The sequence below is a fragment of the Gopherus flavomarginatus genome, chromosome 6 (assembly GCF_025201925.1).
Source record: "Gopherus flavomarginatus isolate rGopFla2 chromosome 6, rGopFla2.mat.asm, whole genome shotgun sequence".
NCBI lineage: Eukaryota > Metazoa > Chordata > Testudines > Testudinidae > Gopherus > Gopherus flavomarginatus.
In genome coordinates, this window is record NC_066622.1 from 134845264 (window position 1) to 134867299 (window position 22036).

Here is a 22036-nt window from a genome sequence, read left to right on the forward strand (position 1 = left end):
TTGGCCAGGCTAAACAAGCCAAGCTCTTTGAGTCTCCTTTCATAAGGCAGGTTTTCCATTCCTTGGATCATCCTAGTAGCCCGTCTCTGGACCTGTTCCAGTTTGAATTCATCCTTCTTGAACATGGGACACCAGAACTGCACACAATATTCCAGATGGGGTCTCACCAGCGCCTTATATAACGGTACTAACACCTCCTTATCCTTGCTGGAAATACCTCGCCTGATGCATCCTAAAATCGCATTTGCTTTTTTAACAGCCGTATCACATTGACGGCTCATAGTCATCCTGTTATCAACCAATACCCCAAGGTCCTTCTCCTCCTCTGTCGCTTCCAACTGATGCGTCCCCAACATATATCTAAAATTCTTATTATTAATCCCTAAGTGCATGACCTTGCACTTTTCACTATTGTATTTCATCCTATTACTATTACTCCAGTTTACAAGGTGGTCCAGATCTTCCTGAATAGTATCCCTGTCCTTCTCCGTGTTAGCAATACCCCCCAGCTTTGTGTCATCCGCAAACTTTATTAGCACATTCCCGCTCTTTGTGCCAAAGTCAGTAATAAAAAGGTTAAATAAGATCGGTCCGAAAACCGATCCTTGAGGGACTCCACCAGTGACCTCCTTCCAGCCTGACAGTTCACCCTTCAATACGACCCGCTGGAGTCTCCCCTTTAACCAGTTCCTTATCCACCTTACAACTTTCATATTCATCCCCATCTTTTCCAATTTAACTAACAGTTCCCCATGTGGAACTGTGTCAAACGCCTTACTGAAATCGAGGTAAATTAGATCTACTGCATTTCCTTTATCTAAGTAATCCGTCACCTTCTCAAAGAAGGAGATCAGATTGGTTTGGCACGATCTACCTTTAGTAAATCCATGTTGCAATTCGTCCCAATTACCATTGACCTCTATGTCCTTAACTACTTTCTCCCTTAAAATTTTTTCCAAGACCTTGCATACTACAGACGTCAAGCTAACAGGCCTATAATTACCCGGATCACTTTTTTTCCCTTTCTTAAAAATAGGAACTACGTTAGCAATCCTCCAGTCGTACGGCACAACCCCCGAGTTTATCGAGTGCTTAAAAATTCTTGCTAACGGGCTCGCAATTTCATGCGCCAGTTCCTTTAATATCCTCGGAGGGAGATTGTCCGGGCCCTCTGATTTTGTCCCATTAAGCTGTTCAAGTTTGGCCTCTACCTCAGTTGCGGTAATATCCACCTCCATATCCACGTTCCCGTTTATCATCCCTCCATCATCGCTAAACTCCTCACTAGTCTTATTAAAAACTGAGGCAAAATACTTATTTAGATATTGGGCCATGCCTAGGTTATCCTTAACCTCCATTCCATCCTCAGTGTATAGTGGCCCCACTTCTTCTTTCTTTGTTTTCTTCTTATTTATGTGGCTGTAGAACCTTTTACTATTGGTTTTGATTCCCTTTGCAAGGTCCAGTTCAATGCGGCTTTTAGCCTTCCTCACTTTATCCCTACATGTTCTGACCTCACCAAGGTAGCTTCCCTTGCTAGTCCCGCCTTTCTTCCACTCCCTGTAAACTTTCTGCTTTTTCCTAATCCCCTCTCTGAGTTGCTTGCTCATCCAGCTTGGCCTACAACTCCTGCCCATGGTTTTTTTCCCCCTTTCTTGGGATGCAGGCTTCCGACAATTTCCGCAGCTGCGACTTAAAGTAATTCCAGGCCTCCTCCGCATTTAAATCCACAAGTTCCTCCGTCCAATCCACTTCCCTAACTAATTCCCTTAACTCTTTAAAATTAGCCCTCGAGAAGTCGAAAACCCTAATCCCAGATCTACATTTGTTTATCCTTCCATCTAGTTTGAACTGAATCAGCTCATGATCACTCGAACCAAGGTTGTCCCCTACCACCATTTCTTGTACGAGGTCCTCACTGCTCACCAAAACCAAATCTAAAATGGCATCCCCTCTCGTAGGTACTTCAACTACTTGATGAAGAAATCCATCCGCTATCACATCCAGAAAAATCTGACCACTATTATTCTTGCAAGCACTCATCCTCCAGTCTATATCCGGGAAGTTGAAGTCTCCCATAATCACACATTTCCCCTTTGTGTTTACTTCATTAAAGACATTAAAGAGGTCTCTATCCATATCCAAATCAGATCCCGGTGGTCTATAGCACACCCCAAGCACTATCTCAGGGGAAGCTCTAGTTGCTTTTTTACCCAGTGTGATTTTTGCCCAGACAGACTCTGTCTTATACATTCCATCGCTTCTTATTTCATTACAGTTAATCTCATCATTGATGTACAAGGCTACTCCACCACCTTTGCCTTTCTTCCTGTCTTTTCTAAACAGCACATAGCCTTCAATACCTGTACTCCAGTCATGAGTACTATTCCACCAGGTTTCTGTTATCCCTATAATATCCGGTTTCACTTCCTGCACCAGTAGCTCCAGTTCCTCCATCTTGTTACCTAGACTCCTCGCATTAGTGTACAGACATTTTAATTTTTGGCGTTTGGCGTCAGTGACATTCTTTCCCCCGTCGTGCACAGACCTTCTACCACCAGCATCACCCGTTACTCTGGTTTCTACTCCACTGTTCCTCCTTGGATCAATTCTTTGGTCCGCAAGGGTATCCCCTCTCACTTTGTTTACTTCCCTCTCCAGGTTATATTCCGGCGTGGAGATCTCCTGAACATCTCCCAACCCTCTCCCCCAACTTCCTAGTTTAAAGCTCTCTTGATGAGGTCGGCGAGCCTCCATCCTAGAATTCTATTTCCCTCCTTACTTAGATGAAGTCCATCCTGAGCGAACAGTTGTCTATCCGTAAACGCTTCCCAATGACCGTACATCCCAAAGTCCTCCTTATAACACCAATGCCTGAGCCATCTGTTGATTGCCATAATCTTGTCACTCCTTCGTCGCCCTGTGAGAGTGAGGGAGTGTCCTTCAGGATAGATTGTAGATTCTTGATGATGTGCCGGAGAGGTTTTAGTTGAGGGCTGAAGGTGATGGCTTGTGGCATTCTGTTACTTTCTTTGTTGGGCCTGTCCTGTAGTAGGTGACTTCTGGATAGTCTTCTGGCTCTGTCAGTCTGTTTCTTCTCTTCAGCAGGTGGGTATTGTATTGTAGTTTTATGAATGCTTGATAGAGATCTTGTAGGTGTTTGTCTCTGTCTGAGGGGTTGGAGCAAATGCAGTTATATCTTAGAGCTTGGCTGTAGACAATGGATCATGTGGTGTGGTCTGGATGAAAGCTGGAGGCATGTAGATAAGTATTGCTGTCAGTAGGTTTCCGGTATAGGGTGGTGTTTATGTGACCATCGCTTATTAGCACTGTAGTGTCCAGGAAGTGGATCTCTTGTGTGGACTGGTCCAGGCTGAGGTTGATTGTGAGATGGAAATTGTTGAAATCACGATGGAATTCCTCAAGGATTTCTTTTCCATGGGTCCAGATGATGAAGATGTCCTTAATGTATCGCAAGTAGAGTAGGGGTGTTAGGGGAGGAGAGCTGAGGAAGCATCGTTCTAAGTCAGCCATAAAAATGTTGGCATACTGCGGGGCCACGTGGGTACCCATAGCAGTGCCACTGACTTGAAGGTATATTGTCCCCATATGTGTAATAGCTGTGGGACATGCCTGCAGTGCCATAACAAGGGCGAGGCGAGTGAGGCACTTGCCTTAGGCGCGCAAAGCGGAGGGGCACAGCTCTACTGTGGTCGGCGGCGCTTTGGCGGCAGCTTGGCAGCGGGTCCCTGAGTCCCTGTCGGAGGGAGGCGGCAGTGGGTCCCTGTGTCCCTGTCGGAGGGCAGCGGGTCCTTCCCTCCGACAGGGACTCAGGGACCCACCGCCGAATTGCCACCAAAGAGCTTGGAGCCGGCTCTTGCCTCCGGCGCAAAAATTCCTTGTTATGGCTCTGCATGTCTGGGTAGTGCTGAACTTGATGAAGAAGAGGATTGAAGCCCAATATATTAAAATAAACTTAAACTTACAAAGGAGTGAGTGGACATCTGCTTCCTATTACAAGTTCTCCTTGTTGGACATCTCCAGTTGCGCAAGGCCAGGGTTGTGGGATGGAGCGGAGATCAGAAGCCTAGATCTAATTGGAATCAGCTGTACATAAAGAAACTGAGAAATGGGACACTTTCCAATAATATGCTAGTATGGTCTCTGGTTCTCATTCTTATGCTGGCTAAATGGTAAAATGCGTGTGTAACATGCTGAAAATGTTATATTGTGATAAAAATCACAGGCCAGATTCTCAACTGGTATAAATTGCTGTTTCTCCGTTGAAGTTAATGGAGCTATACTAATTTACATGAATTGAGGCTCTGGCCCATGTACATATATAATTAAATCCTTAGCTGTATTACTAATAACAGCTGAGAGTATTAAACCTGATTATTAGTAAAGTTGATTCACTTTTGCATTTCACTGTCCCTAGACAGGGAAAACTGCATTGATCAGTTTCACTTTCTGGTTCTGGTGTGGTAGCATAGTACTCTGGCTTTAGATTTGCAGCACTGTAGAGGGACATTTAAATCTGAAAAAAACTTCTTCATTGAATTCAAATAATAATGAAAACTACCCCCCACAGTTTTGTAAACTGCTTCCTAGTGATTGCTTCCTGGAGACCATTTATTTTCTTTTTCCTCTTCTATTAAAGGAGCTTTTGTTGTGGTAGTATTTTTAACAAAGCAAAGAAGAATGAATATTAACAGGATGCCTGACAGTCTGTGCTAGAGAAATCAGTACAAGAACATCCAACACAGGATTGGGCATAAACTTTTTCCAGACCAGCTAAAAATAATTCAAACTAAAAGTCTATAACCATCTGGATTATAGAAAGGAATGATCCATTTTGACTAAGGATGAAAAGTTCCAACACTGAAGTCACAGCATTTGTAGAAGGAACAGGATAAATGGTTTACAAAAGCCATTCAGAGTATGGAAAGGTGTGTTTTACCGTACCCATCACAGTGGAGTCCTGATGGGGGAGGAGAGAAGGAGTTGCACTGAGTGCTACCATAATATAAATCCCTGTTGCTGCAGCTCTCGGTGCAAGTGGCTTTTATACATCGCGGGGAGTCAGATACCCAGTCATTCCTCCTGAAAAACAGCATTTCTCCCAGATGCCTTTCACCATTAATCCACCTTACAAAGTTTGTTTGTAAAAAGGAAAACCTGCAATTGTTCTGTGATATACACATCTTCAGACCTGCTCCTGCTAATGCCCATTTGTAAGAGCATTAGATTGCCCATGTACTCAGTCATTGGACAGTGTCCATTTCTTGTAACCTGCAAAGGGCTGAGTGGTCCTCAACAAAAAAGTCCAATGGGCCTGACTCTCCATTGCCCTAGCAACCATTTGCACTAGTGCCAAATGGCTATAAAACCACTATAGAAGTGACTTTTAATATTTTTTGTAATGTATTGCATCAACTTGGCACCAGTGCAAATGGTTACGGAAGGGATAGGAATATGGAGTTAAACGGTTATACAAAGATGCCCAAAATGTAAATCTACCAAGCACACCCTGATAAATGATATTTGTTTACTTCCTGCACTTAACCTAGACACTGTAGTAATCAGTTAGACTTTGATATATAATTGTTTCTTTTGGTGATTCTTATTCTCTAGCACAGCTCGCAAAAATGTTTAGAATTTTAAAGACTGAAAGGGGTTAGGTTTAAAAATCTGTTTATTTAATAAACTGATATTCATATTTGCTCTTGTTAACAACATTGTTTTAAAAAACTTGGGGACTTTCCCCCCACATAAGTGGTGCCCCTTCTGTTTGAGTTATATCGCTTCCCCCATCAGTTGTCTATTTTTGAAACTCACTTTTTTCCTCAACAAGATAAATACTATAGTGAGGATTACAAGCAGGAAGTATAGACAGCTGTCACCCAGTATTTAGCATGTCTACGAAGACCCCAAGTCCAGCTAAGAGCGCTACTGTGTTTGACAGATGAACAAGAATTTGGTTCTTCTTTGAATGAAAATTATATATAAACTTTATCCATCCAGTTCCTGAACTAGAATAAATAGCTCCTTGGTGTGGCTCGCAACCAAATGGCTGCAGTTGTATCATACTCTGTGGTTTAGTTTCCTGAGTGAAGCAGTTTTCTTTGCACTTCCTCCATTATGAAGCTGTACAGTGTGCTATTTTAATAACACCATCCACTTGGTAATATGTCACTAGTTTGGACAGCTCTTTTGGAATTGTGCTTTCCAAGACCCGTCTGTTTATACCTCCCTTGGTTTGATTATAACCTCAAGGTCAACAGGAACAATACTTAGAACAAGGAATTTAAAATGCTGTTTATATTTACTCCAGGCCTGGATTTCTTTTGTGTCCTGCTTCATGCATACACTTGATACTAATGTGCTTGTCTATCAGCTTCCTGGCATAGATTTATGTCCCCCTGTTGAGACAGTAGTGCAGATATAACAACAAGATGACATTAGCCTGACAAGCCAAGTTTCTCTTCCTGAACTTGTCACCAGCTCTAAGCCCAGCCTCAAGCACTGTGTGAAAAGCAAACAGAACTTGACACAAACAATACCATGTGCCATTATATCAGGATACTTTATTACCCCCAGGTGTGCTGTGTCTTCACTCCTCTCGAGCAGAGGATAATTTGTGCATCACTGCACACCTTGACCTGTTATTGCTTGGATAGGTTTTTTGAAAGGCATAATATGAGAATAACTGGCTACACAAATTCCAGCCTATGGTGCAATTTGAGGCTGGGAGGATGTGATTAAAGCACAGAATTGACAGACTTGGATTCTGTTGCTGGCTCTGCGACAAGCTCCATGTGTGACCTGGGGAAGTCATTATTTAAACTCTGCCTCTGTTTCCCATGTGTAGAATAGAGATAGTGGCCTAAACTTACAAAAGTGACTGGCAATTTTGGATGCCTCCATTTTTAGGCACTCAACTTGACATACCCTAAAGGGGCCTGATTTTCATATCCCTGTGTTCTTAGCACTTTTCTGAAATCTGACCTCTTTTTTAATATCTATCAAGTTGAGCAACCTAAAACTGAGGAACCCAAAATCTAGTCACATTGACAACGTAGCCCAGTAATCTTTCCTAGCTCACGTGAAAACTGTGAGGATTAAGAATCTGATCCAAAGCCCAAAGAAGTCAATACCAAAGAAAACTCAATCCCTGCCTATAAGAGCTTAGTCCAGTGGCTAAATGGGATCCTATATAGCCCAATACCAAAAGGTATATGGTCACTGTAGCTGTAATGTTTTGTGGAATAGGCATGGGATGTCTTTGGAGGACAAGAGCTGAAGGGTTTGGACATGCATTGAGACTCTTATTCCAAGCAGTCTGAATGGCATGAAACAAAGCACAGTCTGGAATAGGAGAGAGCCTATAGGAGAGACACCTGGGTGGTGGGTTGGCGGAGGTGAGGCCACAGATACAGGCAAGAGAGGTTTAGGGATTACTTTGAAAGTGAGTGAAGTCCCTTTTTGTGGAAGACCAAAGAAAGGATTGAAGGAAGCAAATGAAAAGGAGCTTTTGGCAGAGGTATCTGAGGTGGACTGGAAGGTCAGGAACAGGGGAGGAGTTTGCAATAATGAAGAAAATTACCAAACTATGAACCAAGTCTAAGGGTGAAGAGGAAGGGACACATTCTGGGACACTTTATAGAAAAAAGTGGCGGATTCGTTCCTGTTCCTGAGTTCCCCTGTAATTTTCTGAGCCAATGCCCTTCTACCGTCCAGGGGGCCTACTGAGTCCCCTGGAAGGGTGGCTGTCCCAGGGAATACTTGTTGTTGTAGGCCTGTTCAACGTGTGTCAAAGAGGCTTCAATAAGCGGGAACTGTTGCTTTTTTTCTTTCATTCCAAAGCCTATTTCTGTTTGTTCTATTCTGTCAATCTTTTGGCACATATCCTTAATAATTCTCTTTCAGTATCCATCCAAGCCGAGCCACGTGTCAGCTTACACAGAGCATGTTCCTAATTATCTCCCTCTGATGGGATCTCAGCATTACACCAAACTGAATAATTATCACACTCCTTTGGAGATTTTTGTCTCTCTCTTTGATTCCCTGATCATTGCTTTCACATTAAAAATTGATCAGCACCTTGCAAGAGGCAATTACTTTGCTAGCAGTTTTTCCTGTTGTTGAAGGTTTATTCCAGCATCTAGAAGGGCAACATTTCTTCCCTTTTGTAGAGGGGTGGGGGAAGAGTGGGGAGGCTGTGCATTCCTGTGAGAAATCTAATCATTGCCCAATCTCCCTTATTTCAGTCTCAAACCCATCCATCCAAACCTCAGATAAAAAAGCCACTAAGGGCTTGTCTTCACTACCAGGGAGATCGATGCTGCTGCAATCGATGCAGTGAAGACCCTCAAAATTGATGGCAGAGCGCTCTCCAGTTTACCCTGGTATTCCACCTCTCTGAGAAGAGTAAGGGAAGTTGATTGGAGAGTGTCTTCTGTCGACACAGCACAGTGAAAGCACCGCGGTAAGTCGACCTAAGCTACGTCGACTCCAGCTACGTTATTCATGTAGCTGGAGTAGCGTAACTTAGGTCGACTTACCCCGGTAGTGAAGACAAGTCCTTGTTGTGTTTCCTCAGTTGGCCAGAAGGGTCACTGTAAAGAAAAGCAAGTTTCTCTCTACGCCCAAAAAAAGGGACCACATTGTGAACACCTTGCTTCTAGCCAGTAAGGGCGTGAGAGACGGGTCACTGAAACAGTCTGCTTGCATAAAAGGGCGTTGTCAGAAAGAGAGAAGGGATAGGAATGATAAGTTTGGCAGGATGGAAAGTAAAGTGCTCCCAGAAAAGAGTAAGTAGTGGTCTTGCCCTTTTTTTCCTATGCAGCCCTTTCTTCTCTTCTACCCCTGTTTACTTTCCCTTCCTTACTTGGTATCCTCCATTTCCTTCCACTCCACTTACTGTCCTTCTGTTCTTTTAGCCCTCCATACTCCCTTACTTGCTCTGCTCTTCCTGACTCTCACTATATTCCCTTCACTCACTACCCACATCTTCCTCTGTGAATCCCATCACTGTCTGCATTCTTAGTACAGACCCCTCGGTTCCAGGTCTCCTCTTCACTCCACAAGCCCCTGACTTCTGTTTCTTGTTCTTCTTGCTGCCATGTTCTCTCTCCCCAGTACAGCCCTTTGTTCCCAACCCTCTCAAAATTACTCCCCTTAACACACCTCCTGTCTTCCCCACAGCTCTCTTCACCTTGTATGCATCTCTTACCCTTTGCTGGTGAATAAGGAAGTGTTATTTACCTTGTCACATAATGCAAGAACCAGGACTCCCCCCAATGAAATTATAGGCAGAAGGTTTAAAACAAATAAAAAGAAGTACTTCCTCACACAATGTACAGTTAACCTGGCGAACTCTTTGTCAGTATATGTTGTGAAGTCCAAAACTATATCAGCATTCAAAAAAGAATTAGATAAGTTCATGGATGATAGGTCCATCAGTGACTGTTAGCCACGATGGTCAAGGATGTAACCCCATGCTCCGGGTGTCCATACCCTCTGACTGCCAGAAGCTGGAGGTGGACAATGGGATGGATCATTCAGTTCCCTTTAAAGCATGTGGCAATGACCACTGTCCGAAGACTTGATATTGGGCTAGATAGACCATTGGTCTGACCCAGTATGGCTGTTATGTTGCGTCTCTCCTATTGCAAAATCTGTGTTGTCAACTCTTGCGATACTTGTTTGCTTTTTTAAAGACCCAGCTCCTGGAGTCATGTGAATGGGAATCTTAGCTTTTGCAATTTCATGGCTTTTTTTTTTTTTTTTTTTTTTTTTTTTTTTTTTTTTGTAAAAATTTCTCCGTGGTTGTAGAGAAAATCTTGAAAAATGACCTGAGTGCCATCCTAAAGGTTAAAAAAATGCAAATAAGAGATTTTTTTATCTTTATAAAATCTCATGATTTTGGGGGGCCTGACTGGTGATTTTTTTGAATGCTTGAGGTTGGCAATATTGCATACCACTCATTACTATTATTATTTATTTTACTATAACACCTGGGACCCTAGGTCAATATGCTAGGCATGGTACAAACAGAGAACAGAAAGATGGTTCCTCCTCAGAAAAGCTTGCATTCTAAGTATAAGACAAGAGAACAGATAGATGGGGGAGCACAAGACAGCAATGAGACAATATTGGTCAGTCTGATGGGTAGTGGTCTCAGCACATCAGCAGCTTAACCTCTTCTCCATCCCTTCCATCACTCCCTTTCTCTCCCTCCACAAGTCCGTCTCCCCACCCACCCCACTGCTCCCTCATTCCCTTCATTCTCTGGAAAACTCATAGACTTTAAGGTCAGAAGGGACCATTATGACCATCTAGTCTGACCTTCTGCACAATGCAGGCCACAGAATCTCACCCATCCACTTCTGTAACAAACCCCTAACCTATATCTGAGTTATTGAAGTCCTCAAATTGTAGTTTGAAGACCTCAAGCTGCAGAGAATCCTCCAGCAAGTGACCCGTGCCCCATGCTGCAGAGGAAGGCAAAAAACCTGCAGGGCCTCTGCCAATCTGCCCTGGAGGAAAATTCCTTCCCGACCCCAAATATGGCTATCAGTTAAACCCTGAGCACATGGGCAAGACTCACTATTCTCTGTCGTAACTCAGATCCCAACCCATCTAATATCCCATCACAGACCACTGGGCATACTTACCTGCTGATAATCAAAGATCAATTGCCAAAGACTGACTCAGAGAGAAGAGTGTCTCCATCCCCCAGATTCTTGATGGAGGTCACCTATGCAAAGCACTGATCAACCCACCCGACCCTTCCTACATAGCTTGTGAGATCTGTCCAGATCAGAACCTAAGTGTGCGTGTGGCTGCAGATGGAGGAAGGAAGTTAGTCAGTCAATCAGTTTCCCAATCTGCAAGCAGCATAGCAGCTTTGGGGATTGCAGTATTCCAAAGGAAGGAAGAGGAGGCTGTATGTGGCAGCAATTTCAGCAAAGAATTAAGAAGGCAATAGGTGACTTGGGTGGTTCTGCTGTCATGCAGGGGGACACATCTGTGATTCCCTTCTGGCCTGAGAATTTGTTTAGGTTGCATATAATAGATATAACTTATGAACTCTTGAGCTAGAGGAACTGGCTTGGCTTTACTGAGAAAGATATCTGTCTAAAAACTCTGGCTGACATACTGGTTCTATTGAAATCAAAGGGAATTTCACCATTGACTTCAGTAGGGCTAGGATTTCACATCTTATGTGTATGTTGTTTGTTCCCTTTTCCCCATCCAGATGGATTCAAAAAGTGAACCCAGCTCCAAACTGATTCACAGTGCGTTCAAGGAGGCAATAAAGGTGCTGCAGGAAAAAGGAGTGGTTTTCCAGAAATCAAATAGTCCCGAGGATGTATATCATGTAAGGAACTGAATTGCAATTATGGAGATGTGTAACCAGAGGTCATGAATGTCACATCAGGCAGGAGGCGCTCTGCAATATAATTGATTCACAAAGTCCTAGAGGCCCTTTCAACAGAGTGAGGTTGACCCTGGGGCGGGTCTGTTAACATGTTCAGAAGTTTCAGCTCTCTTCATTGCTTTTTCCCCTCTTCAGTATCTTGTCAGTTTATTTGTGTGCATGTTTGAGAGAGCTAGACAGCTGCTGGCTCTTGGTGACCAGCAACTGCAGTGGACACCCCTTGCAACCCCAGACATTTAGCAGATGTTACCACATAGTGAGACCATCCTGCATGTTCCCAGAGGAGAGGTGCAAAGCGGCACCCTTATGGTCCACAGGCACTAGATCTATCGAGTAAATGCAAAGGGAACCACCTTCTTTGGTCTAACCTAGTTTCTGCTAGGAGTGGCTCTCTCCTTACCTAGATGTAGCACCCTGACTCCCTCTCCATTGGGTTTCCAAGTCCCTCTGGGTGACTTCTTTATACCAGTATGTGCCTTATGTTATGGCTTTCAGAGGTGCAGAGGCTGAGTCTCATATTTTTCTCCTTAGAGGAACTATTGAGGCTAGTAAGCTGCATAAAGCTGACTTATGTTAGGATTTAAGCCATTACCTTAAAATCAAAGAAATCTGGATTTTTTTGAGCTCTAGTGCTCATGAGAATGAGAGACTAAGAGCAGGGGCTAAAGCCAACAATAGCCGAGACAGCTGCTATGTAAGTTTTCTACTTGCAGTTGTACCACATACAGCATATACATATTCCTTTCACCTCTGCAACTGCACCTCAGTCCTGACCTGCAATATTGTCTGTTGCTGCAGTGCTGAGCCTCTCCCATGCAGCTCTGCCAATGCACGTTAAACTTGCTGTACCACCAACATTCCAGCGCTCATGTTCCTTCCACAAAATCCAGCTTTGCTTGTGCAAACCTGCTGCATCCCATGCTATTCCAGACCTCAGTCCTCTTTCATTAGGCTGCCTAGTTACATGGTGGCTTTGTGATGTCCAACGAAGGATGGGACCTATCCAACTCATATCCCCTGTTAACTGAAGTAGGATTGGAACCCTATGCTCTAGAAATAGCAGACTAGTGCATTTACACGCTGCATTGCTCACCCTCCTTTGGGAATGATTATGTCCTGTCTTTCACCTAATTGCTATTAATATTGTTTATAAAAAGAATAACTTGAAGCTAGACCTGACTATTTTTGTATATAACACAAATGCAAAGGTGCAGTCGTGGTAAAGTTAGGCTAGCATGTACCTTCATAGTTCACATGTTGCAGAACAGACTGCTGTGAATCAGCAATTTCTCTTGCATCTTCTAGGTAACTGACCAGGATAAGGAGTTACACAACATGACCCTTCATGTTGTCAAAGCAGATTGTCGAAAACCCAGGCGTAAGTAGTTGTGTGGTCTGGTCTCTGAGCCAGTGCTGAACCGTCATAGACAACAGTATCTCCTCCTGCCACTCAGTTAGAATAGCCCTTTGCCTTTGTTCCTGAACTTAAGTCCGTCTCATCCTCCCTCTCTTCTTTATGCAGCCAAAAACCTGGTGCAGGGCAGGCCTAGAGTTGTCTTGAGCATGGGAACTGGTGACAAAGCTAAGCAGGGAGAAAGCACCTTAATTCTGAAATGAGCAGCCACTGTGAATGCTGGAGACTTAGGCCTGGTCTACACTACGCGTTTAAACTGAATTTAGCAGCGTTAAACTGATTTAATCTTGCACCTGTGCACACAACGAGGAGTAGCACTGAAATCGGTATTGCCATGTCAGATTAGGGTTAGTATGGCTGCAAATCGACGGTATTGGCCTCCGGGCGGTATCCCACAGTGCACCACTGTGATCGCTCTGGAAAGCAATCTGAACTCTGATGCACTGGCCAGGTAGACAGGAAAAGCCCCGCGAACTTTTGAATTTCCTTTCCTGTTTGGCCAGCGTGGAGCTCTGATGAGCACGGGTGGCGATGCAGTCCCAAATCCAAAAAGAGCTCCAGCATGGACTATACGGGAGATACTGGATCTGATCGCTGTATGGGGAGACAAATCTGTTCTATCAGAGCTCCGTTACAGAAGAAGAAATGACAAAGCATTTGAAAAAAATCTCCAGGCTATGATACAGAGTCCACAGCACAGTGCTGTGTGACAAGCGTAACAGAAAGCCAAAGAATCAAATGGACGCTCATGGAGGGAGGGAGGGGGTACCGAGAACTCCAGCTATCCCGCAGTCTCCGAAAAGCATTTGCATTTTTGGCTGAGCTCCCAATGTCTGTAGGGTCAAACACATTGACCAGGGTGGTTCAGGGTATATCTCGTCAATTTACGCCTCCCCTCCCCCCGTGAAAGAAAAGGGAAAAAAATCGTTTGTTGACTTTTTTCAATGTCACCGTATGTCTACTGCGTGCTGCTAGTAGACGCAGTGCTGCGGCACTGAACAGTAGCATCCTCTCCCCTCCCTTTCCCGGTGGCAGACGGTACAGTGCAGAAGGACTGGTAGCCGTCCTTGTCATCATCCCGTGAGTGCTCCTGGCTGGCCTCAGGTGAGGTCGGCCGGGGGCGCCTGGGTAAAAATAAGAATGACTCCCGGTCATTCCCGGCAGATGGTACAGAACGGCTGGTAACCGTCTTCATCATAGCAACTGGGGACTGAGCTCCATCAGCCCCCCTCCCCTTTCATGTATAAAGAAAAGATTCTGTACTGCCTGGACTATCATAGCAGCGGGATGCTGGGCTGCTCTCCCCGCCACCGTTTAATATCCTTCCTGGACTATCATAGCAGCTGGAGGCTGCCTCCCCCTCATTTTATCTCGCTAAAAAGTCAGTGTTTCTTGTTCCTGGATTCTTTATTACTTCATCACATAAATGGGGGGGACACTGCAATGGTAGCCCAGAAGGTTGGGGGAGGAGGGAAGCAAGGGTGGGGTTGTTGCAGGGGCACCCCCTAGAATGACATGCAGCTCATCATTTCTGCGGGATATGGCACGGAGCGGCTATGTTCTCTGGTACACTGATTCTCCGGTACACTGGTTCTCTAGTACACTTGCCCCATATTCTAGGCAGGACTGACTCTATTTTTAGATACAACATAAAAGAGGGAATGACCCAGGGAGTCATTCTCATTTTTGTCTTTGCGCCCCTGGCCGACCTCAGTGAGGCCAGCCAGGAGCACCCATGACAGCAGCAGGCGGTACAGAACGACTGATAACCATCTCTTCTATCTTGCAAAGGCAAATGAATGCTGCTGTGTAGCGCTGCAGTACCGCCTCTGTCAGCAGCATCCAGTACACATACGGTGACAGTGACAAAAGGCAAAACGGGCTCCATGGTTGCCATGCTATGGCGGCTGCCAGGGCAATCCAGGGAAAATGGGCGCAAAATGATTGTCTGCCGTTGCTTTCACGGAGGAAGGAATGAGTGATGACATTTACCCAGAATCGCCCGTGACACTGTTTTTGCACCATCATGCACTGGAATCTCAATCCAGAATTCCAATGGGCGGGGGAGACTGCGGGAACTATGGGATAGCTATGGGATAGCTACCCACAGTGCAACGCTCCAGAAATCGACGGTAGCCTCGGTACATGGACGCACACCACCTAATGTGCTTAGTGTGGCCGCATGCACTCGATTTTATACAATCTGTTTTACAAAACCGGTTTATGTAAAATCGGAATCATCCCGTAGTGTAGACATATCTTTGGATCTGAATCCGGGGCGGATTTAGGTTTCAGAAGAAATAGAGTTAAATGGGGCTAGGTCAGCCCCTAGTGGTTGGTAGCTTTACACTGCTGAATAAATAGACATATTTGACAGCTCTGTCAGTATGGGAGGTGTCAGAAAAGGGATAGTGTGGACTGAGCTGCCTTCTCTAACTAGGAAATTTTTAGGTGAAATTGATCCCTATGCCACGGGCCCACGCCTCATTTAAGGCCATAGGGTGAAATCCGGACTCCACTAAAGTCAATGGAAAAACTCCTTTTGACTACAGTGGAGCCAGGATTTCATCCGTAGACCATAGGCTTTAAGTGATGGACAGACTATGTGTGGTCCCTGTGCATAGGGGTCAATTTCACCCTAATAAATTAATTTCTTAGCAGACCATGTGCCTTTAAAATTGCCCCTTTCTCCCAAATCCAGTGTGTCATTGCCATCGCGATTACTTGTTTCGCTTGAGGTACCGGTCGTAACTATAAATGTACATTTGCTATAGTGCTTTCCCCCCATCCCCATTCCAAAACCCTTGGCAGAATGTGACACATGGGGATCACTCGCTCATCGCTGAAATGCAGCCACTTGTGGACACACTATACAACAGCATGGTATAAACTGCTCAAACACTGTTTGTAGTGTTGTAGACAGGTTGGTCCCAGCATATGAGAGAGACAAGCTAGGTCAGGTAATATCTTTTATTGGACCAACTTCTGTTTGGTGGAAGCTACAAGCTTTCAAGCTACCCAGAGCTGTTTTCACCCCTGCCTTGTCTAGCTAGCGCATGTCAGCTGTTCTGTGCCAGCAGCACTAAACTAGCTTTTCCAGCAGGGAATGAGAAGAATAACTGGGATAACTTGGCATGTTTGAATATAGTTGCCAAATGTACCTGGACGCCAACATTAGTGCTGCTAGTAGCGTATCTCTGCTGATGCCTACAAGAAATCTGCTAAGGATGACTAGACAGAGGGACAATTGAAATAGCTGATATTTTTATTTTAAAAAGACTTTCAAATGTGTTGGAACATTATCTCACTGTGCATGTATTGTAGTTCCACTGCCCAGCTACCTTATACTGTCCACCTCCTACCCTCACTGCTTCGGTCTTGCCATGAATTTGAATGTAAACTTTTGAAGGCAAGAGCTCTCTTCCCGGGGGTGCGTGTGGGGAGGGAGGGGTGTATGTATGTACTGCACCTAGTGTACTGGAGCCCCAATCCTGATATGAGACTTTGGGTGCTACTGGAATTCATTAATAATTCTGAAAGACACATTCAAATATTCCATAAATTATTAGGGACTGTATTTTTCATCTCATCCAGAAGACAGCACCTGCTTCCCCTCCCCATTACTACACTACTATCTGAACACCTCACAGCACCCCATGAGGCTAGGAGGTATTCTGCCCCATTGAACAGACAGGGAGCCGAGGCACAGAGAGATTAAATGACTTGGTCAGAATCACAGAGTCTGTGGAAGAGCCAGGATCTCCTAAGTCTCATTCCAGTGCCTTAACCACAATGTCATCCTTTCTCTCCTGCATCCAAGGAAGGAGTGACAACTAGTGAAATACCAACTCTGCTTCATGAAGAACCGGAGTTTCTCTGACAGGTCACTCATCTGCATACTGATGCAGGCTTGATTCTGCTTAGTTTCAGATCTGATGAAATTACAGCTGCAGGATGCTTGTCTCCTGGATTTGAGAAGGAACAAAGACATCTGCTTAATCTGATCAGTGGCTAATTTGATTTTTTTCTTTGACTCAGAATCATGGTAAATTATTTTGTATTGCAAAGGACACAATTTTCAGGTCTGTTTTCTATCACTCTGTTGGCTTTCTGTAGGATTGTTTGTGTAATATGGTCACGGAAAATATAGAATTGTCATGAAATCAACTGGAAAGACTGACGTTCTCTTGGAGATCAAAGCAGAAATAGCTGTGGCCACAAAAAATGGATAAAATACTGTGTGGTCAATGTTGTTGTTTTCTTTAAAGGCGGTACTGTGCACTATGCTGGCTCTCATATGCCCTCTGGTTGTTTTGGGTAACCAAACAAACCACTTTGAACTGTGGAAACCTACTTTGAGGTGAGATAATTGAAAGGCACTAACTCAACAACTCTTACTAGTTGAAAAAAATTCCCACAGCGTCTTTCAAGAAAGGAAATCTTTGTCTATCCAGTCTTTGGTAGCTAATTACAGTTATCTGCTAACTTTTAAGACACTGTGTCAGTCAACCAGTTTGTAAATATGATGTTGATTACTACAGTATAAGCCAACATCCTGAATGAATAAACTCTTATATTACATGAATCCTAGAATATGATTAAATGAGGTTCCCGTTAAACTATTCTATAATACAATTAAAAGATAGTTCTGGTCTGGAACAAGTGCAGTTGAAAATGACCAAGTCCACAACAAACACCCTTTGAGAGGCCAGCTTGGGACTGACAGCATGGCCTAAAGGCAGCTAGAATTGTCATTAGAATTTGTCTCCAGAAAGCATAACAAAACAGAGGGATCCTAAGACAGCTTCTTCCCTGGTCTTATCTGCTCTGTCCCTAGGTTGAAATCAGGACCAGGGAGGGCTCTATTTTATCAGCCATGCTGCCTAATATCTACATGAAACTACCTGGGGCATCCCTGTATCAATTGTTGATGATGAACAGATGACTGCCAGCTCTATACCTCGCTCATCTCTGCCAGTGATAGTACTGTTGTTGTCTACCTATCTCAGAGCTTGGCTGAGATCAGTGTGTGGATGGAAGTGAGAAGGAAGAGGGTAACCTTATGAAGATCATTTCAGCATCTCCCACTAGAGAGGGAATCTGCCCTCAAATGTTCAGGAGTGATTCTGGGCTGCTCAGTGCTTCTGCACATACAAGGACCTAATACCTGATTTGTGTCCATTTATCCTTTTCCGTAGAGACTGTCCAGTTTGGCCAATGAACATAGCAGAGGGGCAGTGCTGGCGTATGATGCACGTCCACCAATGTAATATACGCCATCATATGCCAGCAATGCCTCTCTGCTATATACATTGGCCAAACTGGACAGTCTCTACGGAAAAGGATAAATGGACACAAATCAGGTATTAGGAATGGCAATATACAAAAACCTGTAGGAGAGCACTTCAACCTCCCTGGCCACACTATAGCAGATCTTAAGGTGGCCATCCTGCAGCAAAAAAACTTCAGGACCAGACTTCAAAGAGAATCTGCTGAGCTTCAGTTCATCTGCAAATTTGACACCATCAGCTCAGGATTAAACAAAGACTGAATGGCTTGCCAGCTACAGAACCAGTTTCTCCTCCCTTGGTTTTCACACCTCAACTGCTAGAACAGGGCCTCATCCTCCCTGACTGAACTAACCTCGTTATCTCTAGCTTGCTTGCATATATATACCTGCCCCTGGAAATTTCCACTACATGCATCCGACGAAGTGGGTATTCACCCATCAAAGCTCATGCTCCAAAACGTCTGTTAGTCTATAAGGTGCCACAGGATTCTTTGCTGCTTTTACAGATCCAGACTAACACGGCTATTCCTCTGATACTTGACTCCTTTAACGCTTATTTCCACTGATGTCCCTAGGAAGAGGGAGAAATCTGTTGCATTTGCTGGACTCTTCCTTGCTTCAGTTCAGTTTTTGGGAGGCATTGTGATCCTGCAGCACTAGATAATGAAATGGGGTGGGGAAAGTGTTACAGGTGTGGCTAGCAGAGCTCCTGCTTCATGGATCCTCCAGCCAAATCCCCCTCCCATGGGTAGGATTCAGCAGCCACAGACACTGCTGTAGGCCATAAGCAGTTACTCTGCTGCTCTGCATTTGGGAAGCGGGGCTCTTCTGCCATTGTTCCATGCATTATGTGAAGCAGGTGAGCAAATTCCACTTACTCTGGCTTTACCCAGGCTGAATACAGGGGAAGGCTTTCACCGTAAGGCAGCACAGTAAATGTCATGTTATTCAGGAGTTAGAGGCGTCTTTATAGTCTATGAATTATTTTGTGGAAGTCCCATGGCCTGTGTTGTACAGGAGGTCAGACTAGATGATCAGTGATTCTTTCTGGTCTTGGAATCTATGAACTGTTGTAAGAGAAGCCCAGAATTTGTAAGTTTGTAGGTAAAAAGCCTTTCAGTTCACTCCTCTTTATGGAATGTGAAAGTCACTGAAACCCAAGATTACAAAAATCTGTGACCTTCTATTCAGGCAATTGCCTGAGGAGTCTGTAAAATATAGAGCAGCAAAGAATCCTGTGGCACCTTATAGACTAACAGACGTTTTGGAGCATGAGCTTTCGTGGGTGAATCCATCTGACGAAGTGGGTATTCACCCACGAAAACTCATGCTCCAAAACGTCTGTTAGTCTATAAGGTGCCACAGGATTCTTTGCTGCTTTTACAGATCCAGACTAACACGGCTACCCCTCTGATACGTAAAATATAGAATTATTCATTTGTTTTGCTGGTGTATAAAATAGGTGTAATGGAACATCATGGCCACATGGTGTCAGCATTGGGTAAACATTCACTACTGGCTGGGTATATTAGTTTATCTAAATGGCTGGGTTAGAGCTTTAAAACTCAGACCAGTCAAATGTGGACAAGAATTTCCACTGGGTCTCTTCTGAGTGAGCTGCAGACTGAGGGACTGAATAGCTTGAGAGACCGTAGATGGAGATTTACAACTCGAAGAGTGGTGTCCCAAATTCATTACCATTGTTCGGGCTGTGCCCGCGTGTATTTGAGCTCCTTGCCTTCTCTGGCAGTCTTGTCTAACCGATAACATGTTTTCATGATTATTTTTTAGCCCTAACACTGGCACTTCTCAGTGAAGTTAATGGGAACATTAGCCAATGTCAGGACTGCAAACTCAGTCCCCTGGTCCCCTTCCTTCTAAAGTCGATTACCTCTGCTCTAACCCCTGTGCCCTCCTCTTGTCTAACAGCATTTGTGTACGTGGCTGATCTGTATCTGTGATAGTTGATATGAGGCAACTGGAAACCTATCCTGGTCTTTTCCACCCTTGCTGCATTTTACCTTTGTGTCTGCAGATGCTGAAAAGGGCTGCCATTTTCTTCACATCTTGCGTTGTGTTCGCCAGAGCTACAGTCCTTATCTAAGTGAAATGGTGATGCATCATGTCCTGAACCTGCTGGAGAGAAACAGTGATATTGTCAGCACCATGGAAGGATACTACATGGCTTTCTGAAAAGAAGAAATAAGATGCAGGACATCTGTTTGTGCATGGTGCAGCGGAATAAAATTTAACCCAGTAATCACATTGCCAGAAGGAGTAGAAAGGACTCAACGATGACACTGAAAAGCTAAATTGGAGAAGGAAAATGGAATGTTGACTCAGAAATGCTATTGGTTCCATCTGACTCTGATTCCTTGAAAAAATAACACACCGCATGCTTTGCTTTAAAGCCCATGCTGATTTCTGCTACTCCAGGAATTAAAATATACAGGGATCATTACACAGTGTAAGTTGTTGTACAGGACTGATTCCACAGCATCCAAATATCACAGTCTGCTAGGTGCAAGCTACCTGAAGAAGTGAACATTCTGAATACAATCACGGTTCTTCCTGATATGCTTCTCTTTAGTACTTCCAAGTGGATCTCTATGTGCATATGCTCTACCAGCCCTACGTTGCTACTAACGAGACCATTGGTTGTAGTAGTAGTCTCAGCTGGAGTCATATTTGGGCTTAAAGAGGGTAGTGTTGTGACCTGTCTCCATATGAGTGATATGCTTTCTAATACATGTTCTCTTAGTAGATCTGTCTCCCTTTTAAAATGTGTGTTGTAAAGACCAGTGGAAGGCACTTTCTGATACCTTGCATGCACTGTATGTAGCCATCATTTCATCAGTGCCAGCATGATCTTATGCGCATTTCCCCAGTGTGCATGTCCAACCTGAGGGGGGTTTGGGGAGCAGCAGCCAGCTGGGACATAAGGGTAATATGTCTCCTAAGAGCATACTTACCTCCTCTTACCTCCCCATAAGGAACAACCTAGTCCATTGCTTGTAAAGCGTGTTTGGAGCCTTCCAGATATTAATGCAAGTTCTTGTTGATTAATTTGGACCCAAATTAAGCTCCTGTTCTCACAAATCAGCCATTAGTTCATTGTTTTTGTAAATAGCTCTCGACATGACAAATACTGAACCAGGAAACAAAAGTTCATGGAAAAGAGCATGCCAAAACCACGAGACTAGTGCAATTCACTGACTTCCCATCTCCCCTCTTTTCACTTGCTCTGCATCCTTGCCACAGTTAGGAAGGCCAGTATCACCTCTTTGTGCTTGGATGGGGACTGACATTTGTGGAATGACATTGAAATAAAGCCAGCATTGACTAAGCTAATGGGTAAGACATTTGACCAAGAATAATTAAAACTCATATGTATGCCCAGATCAATGCCTATTGCTGCTCAGCGTTTAAACCTACAGGACTGGTTCCTTGAGGCTTGCTCTAACTAATCTGTTCCGTTAATGGAGCACTATGTCTTTAACTTGGAATGAGTAAAAAGGGCTGCTTGCGTCTTTCCTCTGTCTCCCACTTGAAATTGCAATCTCCCCAGAGCTACATTTAGCAGTAAAGCCCTGTAAGGATCAGCATAGCAAAGAAAAATAAACCATATATTTGTACTTGGAGAGCCAACAAGTGGTGTGTGTGTGTCTTGGTTTGGTGTTACATTATGATACGCCTCGTTCTGAAATGTGACTGAAGTGGGATACAGGCAAACAGAAAGGCATGATGAAACATGTGGCATTTGCATTCAGATGTCTATAGAAAAATCAGCTTTAGAGGGTGGAGCCCACACCCTCAGTTCTCTCTCCCCAGATAACCAATCCAAAGTTATGTTTGACTCACTACTTCATCTATTTCCCTGCCTACT

At 44.2% G+C, this 22036-nt stretch overlaps 1 protein-coding gene across 8 annotated transcripts in view; it reads left to right on the forward strand.

Moving 5' to 3' along the window:
• The window catches only part of STN1 (STN1 subunit of CST complex), a 73993-nt gene extending 52192 nt beyond the window's left edge, over positions 1 to 21801 (forward strand). For 6 of the 8 annotated variants that reach the window (XM_050958185.1, XM_050958181.1, XM_050958187.1 and 3 more), the window contains 3 exons: positions 11264 to 11386; positions 12752 to 12824; positions 20186 to 21801. In XM_050958185.1, the coding sequence (XP_050814142.1) occupies positions 11264 to 11386; positions 12752 to 12824; positions 20186 to 20343 (354 nt within the window). In that variant the 3' untranslated portion in view covers positions 20344 to 21801. Of the gene's footprint in view, positions 1 to 11263; positions 11387 to 12751; positions 12825 to 16784; positions 17624 to 20185 lie in introns of those variants that run through there. The other 2 variants (XM_050958188.1, XM_050958189.1) reach the window with 2 other exon arrangements.
• The last annotated feature ends 235 nt before the right edge of the window (positions 21802 to 22036 follow it).